This window comes from Pongo abelii, chromosome 18 (genome assembly GCF_028885655.2).
Source record: "Pongo abelii isolate AG06213 chromosome 18, NHGRI_mPonAbe1-v2.0_pri, whole genome shotgun sequence".
NCBI lineage: Eukaryota > Metazoa > Chordata > Mammalia > Primates > Hominidae > Pongo > Pongo abelii.
Genome location: NC_072003.2, coordinates 34,626,226 through 34,651,709, shown reverse-complemented (window position 1 = coordinate 34,651,709; position 25,484 = coordinate 34,626,226). Strand labels below are relative to the sequence as shown.

Genomic DNA, 25,484 nt, shown 5'->3' with positions numbered 1-25,484 from the left:
GGGGAGTGCAGTGTTCTTAATTGAAGAGGTTATGGCGACGGCTTTGGGGAGAGTAGACCATAGTTAGGAGGAAGGTTGGGGCAGAGAAGAGGACCAAGAAGCTACTAGGGTGATATAGGTGAGCCGTGACCCATGGTGGCTCAGAATCTGAAGCAGGCAGGCTACCAGTGAAGGTAGGCCTAGAGGGATTGCACACAGATTGGAACAGGGTAACTCACATGTAAGTATTAGTCCCCAGGAGCTAGGCCAATGGCAATTGCTTAGACAAGATTAGGGACAGCTTGGGGATTGGGTCCTTGGGGTGAAGGGCTCTGGTTTGTAGGTGTCAAGACTCTGAGGACCTTGGGAAGGGGCGTCTCAGGTGAGTGATAGGGGTGGGTGAGGTGGGTTAAGGAGAGATGGGAGGTGAGGAGCTGGCAACAGGGCCTGATGCTGTGAGCAAGTGAGAAGATGCCTCTGGGGAGCTGTGGGGAGCAGGATGGGAACAGGAAACACATTTGTATTGGGGGGAATTTCTGGCAGAGAGGGAGAAAGTCTTCAAGAAGAGGTGATTTGGGGAACAGTGTTCTGCAAAAGTGGGATGAGATCCACCATGGTGATAGAAGAGTTGGTGTTAAAAAAGGAACTTTCTCACTGACCCAGGAGGGCAAGAGGTATCGGTGAGTGTCAGCAGGTCCAGCTTACCAGTAAAGGTGACAGGAAGGTGAGGCCTCACCAATGCTGTTTAAGTGCTCTCTAATGAGTCCTGTGGAGTTGAACCCTGGGAGGAAGGGTCATTCCTAGGACACCCAATTGTGCAGAGTTGGGGGAAAGGGAACAGAATCTCTCATATGTACATATCACGTTCAACAGCCATTTGATTTTAAAAACACATTTGAGTTTGGAGAACATTGCCAGATCTGAGCCACCAATCTGATAATCTTCAGACAATAAATGAACTCTCTTAAAATGAACTGTGTTCCTTTGGTCTTGATACAAAGACGTCAAGTAGCATAGAGACATACTTTTCTGCAGAGCACCCTCTGGGGTAGCAATGCCTCACAGCTCACCTCTGTAACCTTCACGCAGCTGGTCCCTCACCCAGTTCTTTATGGGATAGAGATTGGATAGATAGAAAATACTTACTGAGATTGTCTCACAAACTACTTGGCAGGTTTAGAGGAACTCCAGGGATACAGAGGCCGACAGCTGTCTCTGCCTTCAAACCAACTGAATTGACTGAATGCAGATACTGTAGGACAAGAAATGAGTTTTCATGAAGTGATTGTGGAGACATGGAAAATAGGGGCTGTGAGCAGGACCCTCCTTTCACACACATGCGTTCCTTATCAAGGCACTGAATATGGAGATTATTTCTGAGCCACAGAGACCTGCACTTGTCATGCTGTCTGCACAGCAGGCATTGGGAAGTGCTCTTGACCCGCAGTTCCTCAGCTGGTGTCCCAAGAGTGGGTTAGTTATTGTGAAAAGGAGAAGACAGCAGTGTTCTCAATATCACTTGGATATTACATATTCAAGCATGGCACACCTGTAAAATTCCTATCTACCTGCCAGGGAGGTGTGATGCCGCACACGGACGGCACTGGAGTGTTTCCTGAACAACCTTAATCTGCATTGGGCCTGAGTTTGTACTGCTTTTCATGAGTGTGAAGGTGCTGATGGTGCCTCTCTTCATGCCTACAGGGATGTCCAGTCATCCCTGTGACCGAAATTCATCTGGAAATGTCTACGGGCAGAGTAGGCTGCAGAGGTATCTCACTATGATTGTGATTTGGCCTCTTGCTTGGTCTGAGCAATGTCTCTGCAGAACATAAGAATTAAAAGGCACTTACTTTCTGGTCAAAACCAGAAGAAATCTTTCATTCTTAAATGTTCGTGTCACCACACATAAACTGAACTGAAATCAAAGAGCAGCGCTCTATTTTGCAGGTGTACATTGAACGACTTTTAACTAGTGCTAACATCGATCTTTGTCCTACTAATTGGAAAAAGATAGTCCACGGAGCCATGCTTCTTGCCTCCAAGGTTGGGAGAAATCGTGGTCTGTGGAGTGTGGATGACAGCCAGAATCCCGAGGACATTGCAGTTGAGAACATGTGAGTTTGTAAAATTTTGGCGATATTTGTAACCATTTTCCATGCCCCATTTGCTCTCCAAGTTAACACTGCAAGAAATATCTTTATAGGTTTCATTGTGCAGATAAAAGAAATAGGTATAAGACCACAGTCTTCTCTCTATCCAGCTTTAGTGTAACAGTTTGTATTTTCCAGCAGTAATGGGTAGGTCTTGATGTGTTATTGTTGTAATAACCTGCTTGATAAATTGAAAAGTATTTTTCTGATTGTTTTTTGGCAAACCTCTTACAAGTGTACTATCAGAATGACACAGTACAGTAAATATCTTTATAACTTTTGAGAAGCTGCCTGCCAGTTTCAGTCCCTTTTTAAGGGACAAACATCTGGCCTTTGAAATGATTGGCCACTGTTAACGTCATAAGGCCTCTGGACTATGGGGAAGTTATGGCTTCAACTTCAGTCACCCATTGTGTATTTGCTTTTGCTGGTCCTTTCTTCTCCCTTTTATCTAAAGATCTGTTTTTATAGGAACCTTGAGATATGAAGTTAAATAGCCACAGATTCCTGTGCCCTGGCCCCTCCCCACTGAGAGTGTTACATGTGTTTGGAAATTGGTCTGATGAGTTAGAAGCTCCAGCGTTCACCAACCGCAGTGTGAGAAGCATTTCTGGGGCATCACCCCATGCCCACCACACTCACAAGGCTCCATGGGTACTGAGACATCTGCAGCAGCACTCAGGTGTCTGGAGTTGCCCATGAGAGTGTGAAGAGCCTTGCAGAGTCATGGGGTTCCTCCAAGATGCATCAACACGACACTGAAACACAGCTTCACCAGGGCTCCCTTCCAATCCGGCCTCATGACTGCTGTGAAGGGAAGGGCCCTGGAGCTGGCAGGCAGGGTGAGCAGGGAGGCATTTCCAGCAGAGCCTTTCTAGGTGCCCACTAGACAGTGAGGATAGCTGTGCAGCCTGCATCTGTGCAAGACAAGGGAGCAGTTTTGTTTACATTGAGCAGCAGCAGCAGATCAACATCATGCCAGGCATTGGCATGAGTTAGTTTTGTGACTTTTACTTATGACTCCAGATAAAACTGTCATTCAGAATCACCTCAGTGTATGTCTACAATTGAAGATATAGTGTCTATTGTAGATATACCTCAGAGTATATCTACATTCAAACATGACCACTTGGCAGCTGAGCTCAATGGCTCATGCCTGTAATCCCAGCACTTCACGAGGCTGAGGTGAGTGGATCGCTTGAGCTCAGGAGTTGAAGACCTGCTGGGTAACACAGTGAACCCTGTCTGTACCAAATGTTTTTTAAAAAATTAGCTGGGTGTGGTGGCAGGCAGCTGTAGTAGTCCCAGCTACTTGGGAGTCTGAGGTGGGAGAATTGCCTGAGCCTGGGAAGTTGAGGCTGTAGTGAACTGTGATCACATCACTGCACTCTAGCCCTGGGTGATGGAGCCAGATCTTGTCTCAAAAAGAAAAACAAAAAAACATTTTTGCCATTACTTTGCTAATAGTATAAACCAAGTGATCATGGTGATATTTCTGGTAGCCATTTTAGCAAAGAGTGTGACCGCAAATGAATTTGAAACAAGTGGAATTACTTTGGAAGTTCCAAACACTAAAGTGGCCTTGATCATAGTCATCCTTTTGCAAACTGGTCCCTCAAAGGAAGCAAGATTTGTGACTGCCTGAGTTCTCCTTGCCTGCTGCCTAGCCAGAGCTGATTTATTAAGACAGGGGAATTGCAATAAAGAGTTTAATTCACACAGAGGCAGCTGTATGGGAGACCAGAGTTTTACTATTACTCAAATTAGTCTCTCCAAAAACTCTAGGATAGTTTTTTAAAGAATAATTTGGTGGGTAGGGAGTCAGAAAGTGGGGAGTGCTGATTGATCATTCAGAGATGGAATCACAGTTAGTGGAAGGTGTCCTCCTGCACTGAATCGGCTCCTGGGTGGGGGCCACAAAATCAGATAAACGAAAGTTTATTGATTGAGGTGGTGCCACCTGATCCCAGTACAGGGTCTGCAAAATATCTGAAGCACTGATCTTAGGTTTTACAATAGTGATGTTATTCCGAGGAGCAATATGGGGAGGTTCGGACTCTTGCAGCCTTCAGCCACATGACTCCTAAACCATAATTTCTAATCTTGTGGCTAATTTGTTAGTCCTCGAAAGGCAGTCCAGTCCCCAGGCAGGAAGCAGGTTTGTTTTGGGAAAGGGCTGTTACCATCTTTGTTTCAAAGTTAAACTATAAACTAAGTTTCTCCTGAAGTTAGTTTGGCCTCTGCCTAGGAAAGAACAAGGACAGCTTGGAGGTTAGAAGCAAGATGAAGTCAGTTAGATCAGCTCTCTTTCACTATCATGATTTTCTCAGTTCCAATTTTTGCAAAGCCGGTTTCAAATTTGTAATCATGAACACTTAGTTCTACCATCATGGCAGCTGAATGGTTCTCAAAACATGCGGCTCAGCTGGCTGGGGCTCTGAGTTCTAGTCACAAGATCAGAGAGCATGCAGGGCTATGTGCAGGTTTCCACAGAAGTGAGCTCCAGGAGCAGTGAGGGCAGAGGCCAGCTCCAAGAAGACCAGTTCCAAACAGTGCTGTTGGTGTGTGAACTGAGAAACACCAGGAGCTATGCTTGGAACACGCTGCTTCTGTTTATGATCTTGGGAAGATGAAAAGCATTATACCAGCCGGGTGCAGTGGCTCATGCCTGTAATTTCAGCACTTTCGGAGGCCAAGGCAGGCAGATCACGAGGTCAGGAGATCAAGACCATCCTGGCTAACACAATGAAACCCCGTCTCTACTAAAAATACAAAAAATTAGCCGGGCGCCGTGGCAGGTGCCTGTAGACCCAGCTACTGGGGAGGCTGAGGCAGGAGAATGGTGTGAACCCGGGAGGCAGAGCTTGCAGTGAGCCGAGATAGCGCCACTGCAGTCCGGTCTGGGCGAAACAGCGAGACTCCGTCGCAAAAAATAAAAAAGGAAAAAAAAAGAAAAGCATTATACCAAAGCACTTAATAGACATTTGTCTCAGCCCCCTGCTGTTGACTGTTTGCAGTGGTCCCATTTTGAGTGTAAACTGAATAGTTAAAAATTGGTGTCTATCAGATTTTTCTTAAAATTTTCCAACATCTATGTGTCTTCCTAGAATATCTTTCCTTTCTAAAGAGTAAGTTAAACTGAGTAGCCGCTATTCCGAAAATTTGCTGTGTCTGTAAAAGTTATGCCATTCAATCATCTAGCCATTTTAAAAAACCACAAAGCGAGCTCCCAGCGTGAGCGACGCAGAAGACAGGTGATTTCTGCATTTTCATCTGAGGTACCGGGTTCATCTCACAAGGGAGTGCCAGACAGTGGGCACAGGTCAGTGGGTGCGCACACCGTGCGTGAGCTGAAGAAGGGCGAGGCATTGCCTCACTCAGGAAGCGCAAGGGGTCAGGGAGTTCCCTTTCCTAGTCAAAGAAAGGGGTGACAGAGGGCACCTGGAAAATCGGGTCACTCCCACCAGAATACTGCGCTTTTCCGACGGGCTTAAAAACGGCGCACCGGGAGGTTATATCCTGCACCTGGCTCAGAGGGTCCTATGCCCACAGAGTCTCGCTGATTGCTAGCACAGCATTCTGAAATCAAACTGCAAGGCAGCAGCGAGCTGGGGGAGGGGCGCCCGCCATTGCCCAGGCTTGCTTAGGTAAACAAAGCAGCCCGAAGCTCGAACTGGGTGGAGCCCACCACAGCTCAAGGAGGCCTGCCTGCCTCTGTAGGCTCCACCTCTGGGGGCAGGGCACAGACAAACAAAAAGACAGCAGTAACCTCTGCAGACTTAAATGTCCCTGTCTGACAGCTTTGAAGAGAGCAGTGGTTCTCCCAGCATGCAGCTTGAGATCTGAGAACGGGCAGACTGCCTCCTCAAGTGGGTCCCTGACCCCTGGCCCCCGAGGAGCCTAACTGGGAGGCACCCCCCAGCAGGGGCAGAGTGACACCTCACAAGGCTGGGTACTCCAACAGACCTGCAGCTGAGGGTCCTGTCTGTTAGAAGGAAAACTAACAAACAGAAAGGACATCCACACCAAAAACCCATCTGTACATCACCATCATCAAAGACCAAAAGTAGATAAAACCACAAAGATGGGGAAAAAACAGAGCAGAAAAACTGGAAACTCTAAAAAGCAGAGTGCCTCTCCTCCTCCAAAGGAGCACAGTTCATCACCAGCAACAGAACAAAGCTGGACGGAGAATGACTTTGACGAGCTGAGAGAAGAAGGCTTCAGACGATCAAATTACTCCGAGCTACGGGAGGATATTCAAACCAAAGGCAAAGAAGTTGAAAACTTTGAAAAAAATTTAGAAGGATGTATAACTAGAATAACCAATACAGAGAAGTGCTTAAAGGAGCTGATGGAGCTGAAAACCAAGGCTTGAGAACTACGTGAAGAATGCAGAAGCCTCAGGGGCAGATGTGATCAAATGGAAAAAAGGGTATCAGCGATGGAAGATGAAATGAATGAAATGAAGCGAGAAGGGAAGTTTAGAGAAAAAGGAATAAAAAGAAAAGAGCAAAGCCTCCAAGAAATATGGGACTATGTGAAAAGACCAAATCTACGTCTGATTGGTGTACCTGAAAGTGACGGGGAGAATGGAACCAAGTTGGAAAACACTCTGCAGGATATTATCCAGGAGAACTTCCTCAATCTAGCAAGGCAGGCCAACATTTAGATTCAGGAAATACAGAGAACGCCACAAAGATACTCCTCGAGAAGAGCAACTCCAAGACACATAATTGTCAGATTCACCAAAGTTGAAATGAAGGAAAAAATGTTAAGGGCAGCCAGAGAGAAAGGTCGGGTTACCCTCAAAGGGAAGCCCATCAGACTAACAGCGTATCTCTTGGCAGAAACTCTACAAGCCAGAAGAGAGTGGGGGCCAATATTCAACATTCTTAAAGAAAAGAATTTTCAACCCAGAATTTCATATCCAGCCAAACTAAGCTTCATAAGTGAAGGAGAAATAAAATCCTTTACAGACAAGCAAATGCTGAGAGATTTTGTCACCACCAGGCCTGCCCTAAAAGAGCTCCTGAAGGAACAGCTAAACATGGAAAGGAACAACCGATACCAGCCGCTGCAAAATCATGCCAAAATGTAAAGACCATCGAGACTAGGAAGAGACTGCACCAACTAACGAGCAAAATAACTAGCTAACATCATAATGACAGGATCAAATTCACACATAACAATATTAACTTTAAATGTAAATGGACTAAATGCTCCAATTAAAAGACACAGACTGGCAAACTGGATAAAGAGTCAAGACCCATCAGTGTGCTGTATTCAGGAAACCCATCTCACGTGAAGAGACACACATAGGCTCAAAATAAAAGGATGGAGGAAGATCTACCAAGCAAATGGAAAACAAAAAAAGGCAGGGGTTGCAATCCTAGTCTCTGATCAAACAGACTTTAAACCAACGAAGATCAAAAGAGACAAAGAAGGCCATTACATAATGGTAAAGGGATCAATTCAACAAGAAGAGCTAACTATCCTAAATATATATGCACCCAATACAGGAGCACCCAGATTCATAAAGCAAGTCCTGAGTGACCTACAAAGAGACTTAGACTCCCACACATTAATAATGGGAGACTTTAACACCCCACTATCAACATTAGACAGATCAATGAGACAGAAAGTCAACAAGGATACCCAGGAATTGAACTCAGCTCTACACCAAGCAGACCTAATAGACATCTACAGAACTCTCCACCCCAAATCAACAGAATATACATTTTTTTCAGCACCACACTACACCTATTCCAAAATTGACCACATACTTGGAAGTATGTGGTCTTGCTCTCCTCAGCAAATGTAAAAGAACAGAAATTATAACAAACTGTCTCTCAGATCACAGTGCAATCAAACTAGAACTCAGGATTAAGAATCTCACTGGAAACTGCTCAACTACATGGAAACTGAACAACCTGCTCCTGAATGACTACTGGGTACATAACCAAATGAAGGCAGAAATAAAGATGTTCTTTGAAACCAACGAGAACAAAGACACAACATACCAGAATCTCTGGGACGCATTCAAAGCAGTGTGTAGAGGGAAATTTATAGCACTAAATGTCCACAAGAGAAAGCAGGAAAGATAAAATTGACACCCTAACATCACAATTAAAAGAACTAGAAAAGCAAGAGCAAACACATTCAAAAGCTAGCAGAAGGCAAGAAATAACTAAAATCAGAGCAGAACTGAAGGAAATAGAGACACAAAAAACCCTTCAAAAAATAAATGAATCCAGGAGCTGGTTTTTTGAAAGGATCAACAAAATTGATAGACCGCTAGCAAGACTAATAAAGAAAAAAAGAGAGAAGAATCAAATAGATGCAATAAAAAATAATAAAGGGGATATCACCACCGATCCCACAGAAATACAAACTACCATCAGAGAATACTACAAACACCTCTACACAAATAAACTAGGAAATCTAGAAGAAATGGATAAATTCCTCGACACATACACGCTCCCAAGACTAAACCAGGAAGAAGTTGAATCTCTGAATAGACCAATAACAGGAGCTGAAATTCTGGCAATAATCAATAGCTTACCAACCAAAAAGAGTCCAGGACCAGATGGATTCACAGCCGAATTCTACCAGAGGTACAAGGAGGAACTGGTACCATTCCTTCTGAAACTATTCCAATCAATAGAAAAAGAGGGAATCCTCCCTAACTCATTTTATGAGGCCAGCATCATCCTGATACCAAAGCCGGGCAGAGACACAACCAAAAAAGAGAATTTTAGACCAATATCCTTGATGAACATTGATGCAAAAATCCTCAATAAAATACTGGCAAACTGAATCCAGCAGCACATCAAAAAGCTTATCCACCATGATCAAGTGGGCTTCATCCCTGGGATGCAAGGCTGGTTCCATATATGCAAATCTATAAATGTAATCCAGCATATAAACAGAACCAAAGACAAAAACCACATGATTATCTCAATAGATGCAGAAAAGGCCTTTGACAAAATTCAACAGCCCTTCATGCTAAAAACTCTCAATAAATTAGGTATTGATGGGACGTATCTCAAAATAATAAGAGCTATCTATGACAAACCCACAGCCAATATCATACTGAGTGGGCAAAAACTGGAAGCATTCCCTTTGAAAACTGGCACAAGACAGGGATGCCCTCTCTCACCACTCCTATTCAACTTAGTGTTGGTAGTTCTGGCCAGGGCAATTAGGCAGGAGAAGGAAATAATGGGTATTCAATTAGGAAAAGAGGAAGTCAAATTGTCCCTGTTTGCAGATGACATGATTGTATATCTAGAAAACCCCATTGTCTCAGCCCAAAATCTCCTTAAGCTGATAAGCAACTTCAACAAAGTCTCAGGATACAAAATCAATGTACAAAAATCACAAGCATTCTTATACACCAATAACAGACAGAGAGCCAAATCATGAGTGAACTCCCTTTAACAATTGCTTCAAAGAGAACACCTAGGAATCCAACTTACAAGGGATGTGAAGGACCTCTTCAAGGAGTACTACAAACCACTGCTCAAGGAAATAAAAAAGGATACAAACCAATGGAAGAACATTCCATGCTCATGGGTAGGAAGAATCAATATCTTGAAAATGGCCTTACTGCCCAAGGTAATTTACAGATTCAATGCCATCCCCATCAAGCTACCAATGACTTTCTTCACAGAATTGGAAAAAACTACTTTAAAGTTCATATGGAACCAAAAAAGAGCCCGCATCACCAAGTCATCCTAAGCCAAAAGAACAAAGCTGGAGGCATCACGCTACCTGACTTCAGACTATACTACAAGGCTACAGTAACCAAAACAGCATGGTACTGGTACCAAAACAGAGATATAGATCAATGGAACAGAACAGAGCCCTCAGAAATAACGCTGCATATCTACAACTATCTGATCTTTGACAAACCTGAGAAAAACAAGCAATGGAGAAAGGATTCCCTACTTAATAAATGGTGCTGGGAAAACTGGCTAGCCATATGTAGAAAGCTGAAACTGGATCCCTTCCTTACACCTTATACAAAAATCAATTCAAGATGGATTAAAGACTTAAATGTTAGACCTAAAACCATAAAAACCCTAGAAGAAAACCTAGGCATTACCATTCAGGACATAGGCATGGGCAAGGACTTCATGTTTAGCACACCAAAAGCAATGGCAAGAAAAGCCAAAATTGACAAATGGCATGTAATTAAACTAAAGAGCTTATGCACAGCAAAGGAAACTACCATCAGAGTGAACAGGCAACCTACAAAATGGGAGACAATTTTCGCAACCTACTCATCTGACAAAGGGCTAATATCCAGAATCTACAATGAATACAAACAAATTTACAAGAAAAAAACAAACAACCCCATCAAAAAGTTGGTGAAGGACATGAACAGACACTTCTCAAAAGAAGACATTTATGCAGCCAAAAAACACATGAAAAAATGCTCACCATCACTGGCCATCAGAGAAATGCAAATCAAAACCACAATGAGATAGCATCTCAAACCAGTTAGAATGGCAATCATTAAAAAGTCAGGAAACAACAGGTGCGGGAGAGGATGTGGAGAAATAGGAAAACTTTTACACTGTTGGTGGGACTGTAAACTAGTTCAACCATTGTGGAAGTCAGTGTGGGGATTCCTCAGGGATCTAGAACTAGAAATACCATTTGACCCAGCCCTCTCATTACTCATTACATATTGTGCACATGTACCCTAGAACTTAAAGTATAATAATAATAAAAAAAAACACAAAGCCCAGAAGATGCATATTCTATATACAGAATGCTTTTTTTCAGTGATTAAACTTCTATTAATAGACATGTTAATTCTGTGAAGTACTGTATTTCTACACAGTTACAATGTACTAGTGGAGAAAATAAAAAGGGATCATGAAGTGCTATTAATTCCTGTAGTAACTCGGGTCCTGATCAGCTGTCTATCCAAATATTATTTGATTTACATTTCTATAGGCTTATGGACATGTGAACAGGAAATTAATTTTAGAAGTAGGTTCAGCTGGGTTTTAAGTTCAGCAAATGAGATCACCACATCTTGGCTCATAGTCTGACTGTCCCCTTAACAGGAGAACATCAAGCATTTGTTGACTTAGCCAGTGGGTAAAATATTAGAGCTTTCAAACCAAGAAACCAAATATATTGTTCAGATACTGATCATTTTTAAGCAATTAACTCATTACAGAGGTTACTCTGAAAGCAGCCAGATTTACCCTGTGTACCTATTAATTTAGCCTTGGTGAGGATGGCTGGATGACCTTGTGGCAGAGGATGGGTCCCAGCCCTTTCCTTTCCCACTGCATTCAACTCCCCCACATCCCGTTCTGGCCAGGGGTGACAGATGCTGAGCACTTCAGGGTTGCATTCCCAACTCAGGAGCAATACTGCGTGTATAAGGCCAGGGCCCTACTAGAAATCACATCATAAAATGGGTTTAGTCTAGCCAAAATGTCTCTCCTTGATTTTTCTGCCTTTCAAACTTTAAAGAATATCCTTGCCCTGTCATAGTGGCAGTTTCAACTCTTCATAATACTAAGGTGAGCAGAAACTTGCTTTATGACCCCTTGACATAGCCTTGTGGGCTGGAGCAGAGGGAAGTGGATTCTTTTTGCCATGGAATGTAGCTTGCTTAGGTATTTATTTAGGATGAATCCTTCTTGTAGCCTTAGAGTTTTTCCTCCTCTGAGATAATAGGATGGCTCTCCATGGGTCCATTTGTTGCCTTGGTGATGTGCCCAGTCCTCCTGTTGGTGCTTCTCTACTTCAGTAAGCCCCTTTCTGTTATTGTCCTGGTAAAAATGCCTGGAGATCCTTCTGAGCTAATAAATGGCACCCATCATTCTTGTCATGTGATTGCTATTGCAGGGCTCGTGAGTGAGCATGGAGTCTGAGTTGTGCAGCTGCCCTAAGGGAACTCTCAAGAATGAGCCCTGAGTCCGCAGCAGGAGTGCAGAAGAGGCTACCACCTTTCCCTCATCCCAAACTTGGGGTGCTGGGATGCAGAAGAGACCCAAAGCAACTGTGTCTTTCTTGGACATTAGTGTAGGAACCCGACCAGGCAGCCTTTGTTTCAAAACAGAATTTAGAGCATCCTAGCAGCTCAGAATGATATTTTTTAAGTTAACCCACTTGACTAGAACTGTCTTATTGGTTTAATTGTGTTTCTTCTACCCCAGGAGCAAGATGGAGAAGTGTTTCTTGGAGCTACTTGAGTTTAATATTCATGTGTCTGCCAGTGTTTATGCAAAATATTACTTTGACCTGCGTCATTTGATCTTGGCAAATGACCATGGTGTGTATTTTCTATTTCATCTTCTTCACAAAGATAAAGCACAGAAACTGAAGGTAAGTATGTGAAGTCACTTAGTGGAGTTTTCCATTGGCCACAGAAGCCAGCGTCTGTGACAAAATCATGTTAAGTAGTGATTAGGAAAATGAAAGCCTTAAAATTAACAGACCAAAACACTTCTATTTCTTTGGCAAAATATTTCTTTTCTTGTATGGTTTATACAAGGATCCATAGTCATTTATTTATTTATTTATTTATTTATTTATTTATTTATTTATGAGACAGAGATTCACTCTTGTTGCCCAAGCTGGAGTGCAATGGTGCAATCTCAGCTCACTGCAACCTCCGCCTCCCGGGTTCAAGTGATTCTCCTGCCTCAGCCTCCTGAGTAGCTGGGATTACAGGCATGCGCCACCACTGGCTAATTTTGTATTTTTAGTAGAGACAGGGTTTCTCCATGTTGGTCAGGCTGGTCTCTAACTCCTGACGTCAGGTGATCCACCCGCCTCAGTCTCCCAAATTACTGGGATTACAGGCGTGAGCTACCGTGCCCAGTCAAGGATCCATATTCTTAAAAATGTATTGATATCCTTTCTGCTGTGACCATAATTCAGAATGTTGTTAATTAAATTTAGTCTGTTCTTAATGGGTTTTATTTTTAACCTCTACCCATTCACATAACAATACATTATATCTACATTATATCTACATTCACATAACGATACGTGAATAAATGCAATAGTATTCCTAATTATATCTACATACACAGTACACTTACTGCTCTTGACTGTCTTTTACTTATGCAGTTTGCAAATTCGTGTTATTATCTACTGTATATATCATGGTGCAGTCCCATGAGTTTATTAGACAAAGCAGTAGTGGCTGAAAGACTTGTACTTAGACTGTATAAGGTGCCAGTGTTTCAAGTACTGGGTAGGAAGGACATGGGTTTTTAATGAAAATGGTAACTTTCATGGGGCAACGTATGATTTATGGCGTATGACTCTTGGTGAGTATACAGGAAAATTACCACTGAAATACAGATGTTTAAAATTGCCACTTTCTCTGTTATCTTGGTGGTACTTTAGAATAATACATTTTTCTACCACAATGTGCATGTAAAGTAGCACCTTTTGGTGTTTCAGTCATGAGACTTCTTGGGTGTTCCAAGACAGTCCAGCACACACCTGCCTCATTAAAATTTGCTTTGAGTATATAGTAACTAACAAGGATTGGGGAGAATTTGAATTGCTGAGTAAACTGATTTTTTGGCACAAGTTTATGTTTATTATGTTGAAGGAACATATACACAGGTAAGATGTGCACAGGTAACAAATGATATTTTTCTTATGTGCTTGTCACAATACTCTTGAAATCTTTAGGAGTCCTATTTTATTTTTTATGTGACAGTATCATCAAGCAATGAGCCCAATTTTAAAATAACATAATAAAATAAATTCCTCTTGGCTCTGGCAATCTATTCATAGCCCTTAAAGGAGATCACCTTAGTGAATGGGCAGGGAGTAGCATCCTCAGACCCTGGCCCTGTAAACCTCAGCCAAAGCAGCTGCAAAGGAACCATCTAAAGGAATCTGTATGTGTGGCTTCTCATCAGCGATGCCTTTTAAAAAATGTTGGAGCCCTTTTTAAAATTGTACTTGTTTTCTCTTTGATTGAATTTTCTAGGCTATGTCATGGCCGTGTGAATACAAAGACTTGCATCAAGATGCCACTGCTACGAAAAGGGCTATCAGCATGAATTTCATTGGTATTCGGTGCACTAATGCCATCTTATCTTAAAGAGAGAAATTAGCCTTATAAGATCCTGAACTTCTCAACAATAAAGAAAAGAAAATATCACTTGTCCTGCTGAAAAAAAAATTAGGATTTTCTTTTTTTCTTTTCTTTTCTTTTTTTTTTTTTGTTGTTGTTAGTGTTTAGGATTTTCATCAAGAGGAAACATCTTCCAGTTAGCCACATTGTGGAACTGGGTGACGGTGGTATGAACAGTGGGTGCCAGGTGCTTCCTGCCCTTCCTCTTCCACTGGGTCCAGATGGCATTCCTAGGGTGCCACGTTGTTGAACGACTCTTGGGGAGAAGGAGTGTCACATGGACACTGCACATCCCAGCTCAGAGTCCAGTCACCCACAGTGTCAAACAAGTGCCAGTGGTGTCCAGAGTCACCCACAGTCTTAAGCAGGTGCCAGTGGTCTGAGCTGAGCTGGAGCTCAAAAAACTTTAGAATCAGCTCCAGATTTGTGAGAGCACCTGGGTTTGGTTCTCTGTCCACTGAGGCACTGAATACATGATGGCCCAAAATTCAACAATAGTGGGAAGAGAGAGTGGCATCGGGACAAGGCTGTCATTACTGCAAGCACCAGGGTGGCTCAGTCCTGCTCTCTAGTCTTTGGAGGGAATCTGTGCATGTGAAATGAGGCCCCTACATCACGAATATAAAGGAAGAGATGAAATCAGCTCATCTTCCCCCAGGTCACCTAGAGGGAAGCAGTAGGAAAGCCACTTAGGGAAGCAGTAGAAGACCTGGCCTTGGGATTGTTAGGGGAGCTGCAGAAGTGAAAACTGAATTTACCCAGTTCCGGGAAAACAACAAAGGAGGAACATCTGGGTTCAAAACACTATCAGAAGATCATTTTCCCAGCTAATCTTGCCCTGGTGCATTGTGTGATCTCAGCACTTGTCAAAAAAACAAAAGCCTCTCAATAATTCTAACACAGGGACACACCACAACTCACATTTTCCAGTGCACCTCAGTGGTTCAAGAGATTACTGGTGCTGCCTGCATCTGTCAGTCTGTTCACATATGGAGAGGAGCAGTGGTTCTCATGGGAGCAGCCTCTGCATCCTGAGGAAGTTTGTCCAGACATTGGTTGCAATAACTGGTTGCACCCACTGACGTGCAGTCAACAACGGGAATCCTATGGTGCACAGGACTGCCCCCCTTCTCAATCAAGAAGGAATTTTCTGGCTTCCAAAATAGAAAGTGCTGAAGATCAACTGCCCCAGAGTCTACAAGGGAAACACTTTCTGAGACTATTTTTTTTTTTTTCTAACAAGAACACCAGATCCCCACCAATGTGAGATGTTAGATCAAGTTTTTGTGCAAGGGTGGATGTTGGGGGTAGAAATCTAAGATACCCCATGATCCCTGCTGTCTTTTGTTACACCTTGAATCCTCATCTTTCTTTGGGTACGGCCAGACCTGTGCCTTTTTCTAGACATTTGAATATGGCAAAGTGAGGCAGTGGCTTTCTGGGAGTTACCTTTCCTTTCCTTTTATCAGGAACAATAGGAATCCCTATTTTCTTTCTTGAGTTTACTTTCACAGTGCAGTGGTTTGGAATATCCCACTGTCGGTTTGCGATTTCCTCCTCCAACCATAATCTGTGGGCCTTTATAAGTAATTGAATATTTTCATGTATTGATATTTTGTGTCTGAAGATGAAATATTAGACTAAACCTGTGAAAACATTTCATGCAAAGCCTTCAGTGGTTGTAGAGTCTACTCTTTGGTGAATACACAAATTGATCTGTTAAAAATTGTATTAGATGAGATAATGATATTTTCTTTTTTATCTTCACTTGTTAGATATACTTACTTAAATTCTTCCAAAATTAATGATATTGTATTTTCTATTTGATTTAAAATACTACTAGGATATTTAGAGTTGATAGTTGAAAATAAATGGCAAAATAAGAATTGCTGAAACTTAGCTATAATGCACTTAGGATGGGTTTATTATTTATTATCCCTATCATTAAATGTTTAAATTTCCATGCAAACCTATACATAAGAACTTAAAATTTTCTATAAAACCCTTCTTGCCCTGCACTTTAGCTCCATTGCATAACGAATAAAAGGAAAATGGATTCTCCTGCGGGAAGTTTGGCTGGACTCTCCCTTTCTTTTCCCTGCAATGTAGGGAGAGCGTTTTGAGGTCACCATGGGGTGAGGTGGCCATGAGTGGGGGCCCTGGAGATGCCGGACTGGAGGAGTGCATGTGTGGACATGGATTTTGTGGCCACGATTCTCCCTTGGGTCTTTCTGATTCTGGGTAGTGGCTTTGAGGATGGTGTCTGAGGATCCTCTCCAGGGGAGTTCTCCACTTGTGCAGTCTCCCTCTGGAGAGGGCGCGAGGATGTCTGGCGAGGGATTCATAGGGTCACCCCTGTGTGACACAGGCGCCCTGTGCGTGGTCTCCGGGAAAGCATCCTTTTAGGGGTGGTGGGGGGAAGCCATCGCCTGAGTGGAGGGTGGGGCCTGGTCTCCCCTGTAGGGTGGGCGGGATGTCGGAGGGAGTGCTGGAGGGTCGTCCTGTGTGTCGGGGTCGCTGTGTGGGGGTCTCAGTACAGCCCTCGACCTGGGGAACTCATTGTGGAGACTCCGAGGTGGTTGGGGCGGGGAAGGGGCAGCCTGGGCGGTCGCCGCGGTATGTCAGCTTCGCTGATGCTAGGATACAGGTTTGGGAGGAGTCTTTGGAGGGGAATAATTGTGGAGTCCCCACGTTCTGGGTGGGGAAAACTCGAGGGTGCTCTAAGGCCGGAGGCCAATGCGGGGTACGCAGGAATGACCTAGTGAGGCTCGCAGGGGAATAATGGGTCCCCCAGGGAGTAAAGGGTGGAAGGAAGGGGCCTCAGCAGGTCAGGTCTTGCAGGGCACTTCTATAGGGCTTCTGGGAGATAGATCCTTGGAGCTACTGAGGTCGCCCCTACCCGGGGCGGGGTATTTTCCCGGCGTCAGACTTTCCTGGGTACTGGAGGAAGGAAGAGAAACCGGCTTCGCGGTCTCCACCACCAGGCTGGATGCGGCCAAGAGGGCGGTGCTCCCGTCTGCCCCACCTGGCGCTTGGCAAACGCAGTTCGGGGGAGTCGCGGGGCTCCTCGGCAGGGAAGCTCCTTGAGCCTTGGGGATAGCGGGGCCACCCTTTTAGGGCCGGCAGCAGGAAGGGCTGGAGCTAGTCGAGCACCTCTGCATCCTTTTATTTCGGAATTGGAATTGGGTTTTCTTGGCTGACGGTGCAGAGTGGAGGGTGGGGCGGGCGTCCCTCTGCTCCTTCTCTACCAGGCGCAGTTTCCAGCGCAGATGCGAGCCCCTGCGACGCGGCCACGGGCTCCTGGGACTGTCAGGGGCCATCTGCGCCCTGCGAGAGCCAGATCCCCAACAGCTCCTGCGCTGGCCAACGGGGGCGCCCGGTGCGGCACGTGGACCAGCAGCCCAAGCTCCCGAGGTGGACAATTTTGCTCCAGAACCAGCTGGGCCAGGTAGGGCTACAAACAGAGGGAATGGAGAGAGCTGGTCAAAAAATGAAGAAAAAAAGGCAAATTATTGAATGCGGTAGTCATGAAATGTGGGGTTTCGTGTTGGATTTGAGTGTTACACTGGGTTTCTAATGAATGACTGCAATGCAGTTTTAGGACTGGCGGTAGACAACTGCAAAACTCCAGGCAACTGCGGACAGGAGAGTCGTTGGTAACCTTTCTATGAGATGGCTCTTTTGAGCTGAGTCTGATAAGAAATATGCCCAACCCTACGAGTACAGCTTTCACATTCCTAAAAATCTGAGTCACCCTGAGTCAGAGTAGTCTTCAATAAATTACGATCATTTCCTTTGCTTTTCTGACCTGGTTAAACGAATCACATGGTTCCTGCCCATTAATGCCCCTGCATCAGTGACCAAACCTTTGCGTGTTAGCTTGCCGCCTCCCTTTTCTTTATTATGCTTTGCAATGGACAAGACATAGATTTCATTTTTACAATCTGTGCCTTGGGTTTCTGAAAGTCTAAAACAACCTTAGTGTATGTTGACATGTTGATTCTTTAAAACGCTTTACTGAGGTATATTTTATATAATATAATCACATATTTTAAGTGCAACTCCAAGCTATTTAGAATACTTATAGAGCCATGCGAGCTTAATTACCACCTAAGTTTAGAATATTTGTATCTTTTAAGAGGAAAATGCATCCTATTTACATTCGTCTTTGCCATGTCAGATCTAGACAACAATCAATTTTATGTCTCTATAGATGAGCCTATTATCAGAGTTCTAATAGCCAGGATCATGAATTATGTGGTGTTTTGGGACTGGTTTCTTTCACTTAGCCTAATGTTTTTGGGTTTCATTTCTGTTATAGCTCGCATCATTACATCATTCCTCTTGGATGGCAAGTAGCGTTCTATTGCATGGACATTACCACATGTTATGAGCATTCATATAAGAGTCTTTGTATGACTACAGGAATGTCATTCCTTTTGCATACTAACTTTGGGTTGGAACTTTTGTGTCCTGTAGTCATTTTATGTGCAACATTTTGAGGGATAGCCACAATTTTATTTCATATTGTTTTGTTTTCAAGGTGGCGCAATATTTTACATTCCTATTTGCAGCATATGTGAGTTCCATATTCTCCACTTCTTTTCTAACATTTCTCATTGTATCTTTGGTATAGCCGTTCTAGTGAGTGTCAATTAATATTAATTGTAGTTTGACTTGCATTATCTTAGCAACTAATGAAATTGAACAAATTGGCAAATTGTATATCTTCTATGGAAAACGTCTATTCAAATCTTTTGTCCATTTTTAATTGGTCAATAGTTGTTTTATTATTGACTGATAAGAGTTTTTTTATATATTCTATATACACTAGCTTCTCTGAGTTTGGTTTTTAAGATTCCATATATACATGAGATTTTATATACATATAAAATATTCTTTATAAACTCTAATATACCCAAATCTTGTATACAATTTAAAATATTTTCTCCCATTAAGCAGCATAATTTTTCATATTCTTTTTGATGTTCTAAGAACAAAACTTTCCAATTCAATAAAGTATAATTCACAAGGTGTCATATCTTAGACATATTTATGTAATCCAAGAATACAAATATTAACTCTAAGATTTCTCCAAAGAATTTTGTGTTTTACCTCTTACATTTTGATATATTATCCCTTTTGAGTGTTTTTGGGCATCTGCAGTTTGAGTTAGGGGTCCATCTTATCCTTTTGCAAAGTGGATATTTGGTTTTCCCAGCAAAATTTTTTGAAACTACATTTACTTTCCTATTACAATTTCTTGGCATCTTTGACGCAATCAATTTACTTTAAATTAATGTGTTTATTAGTTGCCCTTCTATTCTATTCTATTGGGCTACATGAATCTGTACTTAAGTTAGTACCAGACTATAACACTGCAATAAAAATTGATATTGGGTGTGTGGGCATGGTGGCTGACACTTGTAATCCAAGCATTTTGCGAGGCTGAGGCAGGATAATTGCTTGATCCAAGGAGTTTGAGACTAGCCTGGGCAACACACCAAGACCCCATCTCTACAAGAAGAAACAACGTTAGCAGGATGGGTGGCATGCACTTGTAGTCCCATCTACTCCTGAGGCTGAGGTGAGAAGATCGTTTGAGCCGGGAATTCCAGGATGCAGTGAGCTGTGATTGTGCCAATGAACTCCAGCCAAGGTGACAGAGCAAGACCCTGTCGCTGAAAAACAAAAACAAAAAGATATTGGCAATGTAGGTCATTACATTTTGTTATTTTTTTTAAATTGCATTTATTTTATTTCGGTTGCATATCCACATGCATGTTAGGAAGAGCTTTAAAATTTCTATTGAAAACACTAAGGAATTTGCATTGAATCTATAGAACCAGCTTTTAGTATTTTGATGTTAATATTAAGTACTGTTATTCTTGAATATTGATGTCACTCAACATATTCAGTTCTTTGATTACTTATAGCATTTTAGAATAATTTTTCACCATAAAGTCATTGCATTTATTTTGTTACATTTATTTCTGAATATTTCTTCCTTTTTGATGCTTTTACCAATGGAAATTTTGTCTTCATTTAATTTTTAGTATAACTGATTTTATGCAGTAGTACAATTTAATTTTGTGTGTTGATCTTGTATCTGATTGTATCTAATTAACTTATTAATTCATACAGGTTTTCAATAAATTTCTTACACATATTTATAAAAAATTATGACATGTGAAATGACCTATTTCTTTTTCAATCTGAGGAAGGGGTAGGAGAGGGGTTCTGCCTAGGCCTGGCCCCTCTTCCCATCTGGTCATTGTGTGAGGCCTAGAACCCTTGTTGGGGGCTATGGAGAGGCACAGGCTCAGCCTGGGTCCCTGGGCCTGGAGGGGCAGGGATGGAGGGAGAGCCTGGCTCCCACTTAACCTGGTTAGGAGGGATGCCAGAGTCATCCTGATGGGGCCCTGGCAGCACAGCAGAGGTGCAGGTGAGGCGCCCTGGTGAGCTGGGCATGCTCCCTCTCCCCAGCTGAGCTGCCCTTAGCCTCTTGCTGCCAGCTCTATTCCCTCTGGGAGAGACTTGATTCCCTCCTGGCAGGGAAGGGGCTGTGAGGATGGGAAGGTGGAGCCGCCAGCTTCTCAGCTGGAGCTCAGAGGCCTGGGGCACCAGTGCAGTTGTCCTCTGGGAGACAGGGATGGGGGGTTCCATCCCCTCCCTCTCACCAGCACCAGTGACTCTCAGGAAGGAGGTGACTGTCAGGACACCTGCAGGAGGCAGCAGGAACCAAAGGCCCCAGCCAGCCACTAGGCCCATAAGGCAGAGGAGATGCTCAGTGTCTGTGACTGGCAGACTGGGGTAGCCCCTCAGGGCCTGGGCCCCGGTCTGCATCAGCTGTTGCCAAAGCAGTTCTGCCCGACCCTCTGGAGTGGAAGCTGTGCGGAGGACCCCACTACTGGGACCTGCCCCTGTCAGTCAGTCTCCTAGGCCCTCAATCTTGAGGGGCCCGGGTACCCCAAATGCTGGGTTCTCCTGTCCCCCAGTGGCCTTGCCAGCAGTGGCCCCATTCTGGCGGTGTAGGGAGGTGGGCCGAAGTGCAGATAGCTGTGCTTCCTGGTATCTTGGAGCCACTGGGGCCTCCTGGCCCACAGCCATCCTTCTGGCCAACCTAGAGCCAGATGCAAGGCAAGGGGAGTGCACCCTTCCTGGGGCTGCCTTGGCAGGTGTGCTCCCATTGAAGCCCAAAACCAGCTTGAGCTGCAGCCCAGGACCCACCAGCTGCATTAGGCCAAGGGTAGCAGCAGAGACAGGAGTGGAGGACACAGGTGGTACCAGTCCTGGGCCAGAGAGCTGGCTACTTTGCTACCATGGCTGTCCTGAGACCCCAGGGCCCAGGAGAGGGTGGCACCAGGGCAGCAGTGGAGGCTCATGAACAAGTTGGCTACTCTCTCACTGAGGAGGTCTGCAGGCCTTTACCCAGAGATGAGGAGAGCTTCAGGGTTCTCCAGAGGAAGGAGGATGGCCAGGACAGACCCCAATGGGCAAAATGAGGCCTCTGTGGAACCAGCCACATTGCTTTGCAATCTGATCAGGGGATAGATGCCCTCTGCAGGTGGTGGCCTCCCAGGGCTGGGGAGGGAGGATGGGGCCTGTGGCCACCTGGCCTTCTCTTCCCTCCCCTCCTCCATGCCTCCCATTTCAGACATGCCAAGGAGCACAGGCTGCTCATCTAGGTCCAGGTCTCTGCCTACCTACTTCTAGGATCTCAGAGCTCAAAACTGCTGCTGCACAATGGGTAGGGGCCCTTCCTGCTTCTCCCTTTGTTCCAAGGGCGTGCCACTCAGCACAGCCTTTCTCGGGGACCTGGTAGGGGAAGTTCCTCCTCCCATCTGCCCTTCCTCTTGCTGCTTCTTGAAAGCCAACCGATCTCTGTCCCTCCTACTCCTGTCTGCTCAGTCATTAGAGTCAGGCAATTTTTCACTGTGGGGCAGGGCTGCTCACTTACCAAGAGCTTGGGGTTACCCTGCCTGGTGCTGTTGGGTCACCAGAAGGGAGAAGAAGTCCTTGTGCATCCTCCTGGTTCTTGGGGGTTTCATGGAGGGGTGACAGCAGACGCAGTTATTGAAGGCCTGCAGTGGCCAGGGTTTCGGGCAGTGCAGCAGTGTGGGGGTGTGACTGTGGAAGGGAATGTGGGGTTTCTTCTGACCACTGACCTTGGGCCAGGCTCTGAACCTTTCTGGGCCTCAAACACCCTTTTGTGGGGTGAGGAGGAGGGGAGGGGACCATATCTGAGCTCCTGGAGGTGCTATTTCTTCTATGTCCTGGGATACAGGGGAGGGAGAGTGGCTTCTCTCCATGTCCCTGGTGTGCCTTTCTGTAGTAGTGAATCCCTTGTCCAAGGCTCCTGCTCCATGCTTCCAGTGGGTCTGGTTTGGGCCCACACAGTTCTGGGAAATGCACTTTAACTCCACTGCTGAGAGCTGGATAGGGAAGAGCAGGTGGAGCTGGCTGGGATGGGTGGAGCGAGGTGAGCTGTTCTATCTGGAAGGAAGCCCAGACCCTGCTCAGAGCTGGGAACTTTAAGCTCCCAGCCAAGCCAAGCAAAGCAGACCTCCCTGGCTGATGGGCACACCCTGGGGGCCCAGGTCCCCATTTGCCCAGTGGGCATTCAGGCAGGCCTGTGTTTGCTGGAGGGTTTCTGAGAGGAGGTCCCAGCTCCCAAGGGCATGGAGGGGTTTTCATTGTTACACTGGTGCCTAGGTAAGAATGGAAGGTTTTGTCACCTACTCCCCGCTCTCCTCACAGCCTGTAAGCTGGGGGAAGGGGCGTAATTCTGCCGTCAGTGGTCATATGGGTGGACTTTTGAGAAGAGGGTTTATTTCACTAGGCCTAGAAGGATGAGTGTCTGTGCCTGAAAGAATGAGACGTAAGGGGCAGCATGGACAAAGTACAGAGGTGGGAGGGCAGGTGCGGGGTCCTCAGGCTCCTGTGCTTTGGTGCATCTAGACCTAGGTGGGAAGCAGTAAGGAACTGAGGCTGGCTTTAGGTTGGTGCCTGAGAGTGCTGGCTTAAGAAGCTCGACCTAGAGAGCAGTGGGCTTATTAGAGAGGTTCCATGTGGCACTCTTAAAATAGGCAAAACACCCATCACAGGACTGTGGCCACAGAGGTTGGGGTCCATGGGTCATTTGGGAGATTTAGGGTGGGTGATTCGATAGGGGAGGGGGACTTTCACAGAGCGGCAGCCAGTTTGTGGAGGAAGGTAAATTCCATCCCCACAAGATGAGTCTTCAGTGATGCGTAAGGGCCAGCCACATGTGATGCCTGGGAGGCAGCTGTCTCCTTCTTCTGAAAAGCCTGATCAGAGCCAGGATTGGCCATGGGAGCTTCAAGGTGGGAGGATATTAGAAGCTATGGAGAGGGTGAGGTGAGAATGAGGCGAGGCTGGGCCCAGGCACATCCCCAGCTCAGGGCTGGTATAAGGAGATGGAACTGGAGAGGGAGGCACAGGGGTGTTGCATTGGTCAGGGAAGAGGAGGAGGGAGTGTGCAATGGTGTGGGGTGCTGCTGAGAAGTCACACACATCAGGACTGGAGAAGATCCTTGGGCTGGGCCCTAACAGTGGCATTGGTGACCCTGGGGAGAGTGCTTTGGGCAGTGTGCTGAGGTGGCAGCCATGCTGTGGTGGGCCAAGGAGAAGTAGATGGGAAGGGAGGGCTCAGGATGTGGGAGGGAGGAGGTGGTAGACTGCAGGGGTGCCAAGGTTGGGTGGGACTCTGGGGCAGAGACTCAGGAGGGCATGCAGACACTATTCCATAAGGCACATGCCCCCCGAGGTGGAGTGAGGTGGACTGCCCTCCCTCACCAACTAAGCCCATCTTACTCAGCTCTATTCTTGTCAACCCCAGAGCCACCATCAGTCATGCTCTTGAACAGGGACTGCCCAGAGAACTCAAAGAAGGAGGTTGGGGCAGCTAAGTCCCCCAGAAAAGGTGGGCTGGATGAGGTCGAGTTGGGAGAAAAGACCCCAGGACAGGAAGTCATTGTCATTCAGAACATGGGGAGATCCTGGCCTCCAGGATAGAGCCTTTCTCTCACAGGTGAGGTGGAGGAAGGGATGCTGGAGACCAGGCCTGAGTCTGCTGGGGAGGATGAGGCTAAAATACCAAGTCTTACCCATGCTCCTTCTGACCCCATGTCATAGGCAGGAAGCCGAGAGTCCGTGCCTTGCCCAGGGTCATTCAGCCAGTGTGCTGGACATGGGAATGGGGTCCAGACTTCGGTCACTGCCCCACTGCTAGAGCACAGCTACCAGCTGAACCTGCCAGGCCTGTTTGGGGAGAGGAGTGGGAGTGGCTTGCTGGTGGCATAGGGATCCCAGTACTCCCCAGACTCTTGCTCTGTGCCCTCAGGCAAGTCACCTCTCTCTGGGCCATGACTTCACCATTTGCCAGAGGGGAGGTGGTGTTGAGTGGTCTCCAAGGGCAGAGCCAGCCCAGAGGTCTTGCATGCTTTTAACTCATTAGGGAACCAGGCAAAGCCCTCTCATGTCCTCTGTGTTCCCAGGGTTGGGCCTTGGAGAACCCCTAATTGGAAAGTGAAAGCCATTTTTCCTGGGGCCATTAGTACCGGTTTAGGGAGGAGACAAGGCTGTTCTTTTCCCTCCCCTTGCTCTTCCATGCCCCCCAACTCTGCTCAGGGGCTACACTTGGCCTCAGGAATAGCCAGCAGGGCTGGGCTCCATCCAGCATGCACACATGAGCAGATGGGCATGGTGTGTACAGCCAGGGCCTGGAATGTAAGCCAAAAAGTGGAAACTGAGTATGTTGGGCATTTATTCTTGGAACCTGGGTATTTTGGGCTGGGGACAGGGGAGCATGTCCTTTCTCCCTGCCATATGGCCTCTTCCCCAAGTTACTGGGGGCCTTATCACTGGCAGAAGTCTTCCCCCAGGAGATGAAGCCAGAGATCCACCAGACACTCATGGACCACAGGGTCCCGTGACATTACACCTGCTTCTTGCTGCACCCAGAAGACAACACACTGGAGCACTTCTCAGTTCTGCACAGCATCCAGGGGCTGCAAGAGGGCTCAGTGCTGTGCAAGGTGGAGGTTGGTCTGAAGTTGGGTGGCCTGCTCAGGCAAGGGCTCCTGGAGGCCCCTGCCCTGCTGGGGTCTCTGTGTCACAGTATCACATGGGGGCAGGATTGGAGCACAGTTCTGCCTCTCAGGCCATCACACCTGCTCCCTCCAAATACATGG

The 25,484-nt window shown here is 45.6% G+C and overlaps 1 protein-coding gene and 1 long non-coding RNA gene across 3 annotated transcripts in view; one reads left to right on the top strand and one right to left on the bottom strand.

Moving 5' to 3' along the window:
• Positions 1 to 15,548, top strand: part of LOC100443656 (cyclin-Y-like protein 1B) — a 33,883-nt gene extending 18,335 nt beyond the window's left edge. For both annotated transcript variants that reach the window (XM_054533830.2, XM_054533829.2), the window contains 3 exons: positions 1,930 to 2,096; positions 12,323 to 12,491; positions 14,122 to 15,548. In XM_054533830.2, coding sequence (XP_054389805.1) covers positions 1,930 to 2,096; positions 12,323 to 12,491; positions 14,122 to 14,235 — 450 coding nt within the window. In that variant the 3' untranslated portion in view covers positions 14,236 to 15,548. The remainder of the gene's footprint in view (positions 1 to 1,929; positions 2,097 to 12,322; positions 12,492 to 14,121) is intronic.
• Positions 15,549 to 19,553: 4,005 nt separating this feature from the next.
• Positions 19,554 to 22,937, bottom strand: LOC129050746 (uncharacterized). Its single transcript, XR_008514483.2, has 2 exons — positions 22,229 to 22,937; positions 19,554 to 19,949 (listed from the first exon to the last, which is right to left on the bottom strand). It is a non-coding gene; the product is annotated as an uncharacterized LOC129050746 (long non-coding RNA).
• Positions 22,938 to 25,484: the final 2,547 nt, after the last annotated feature.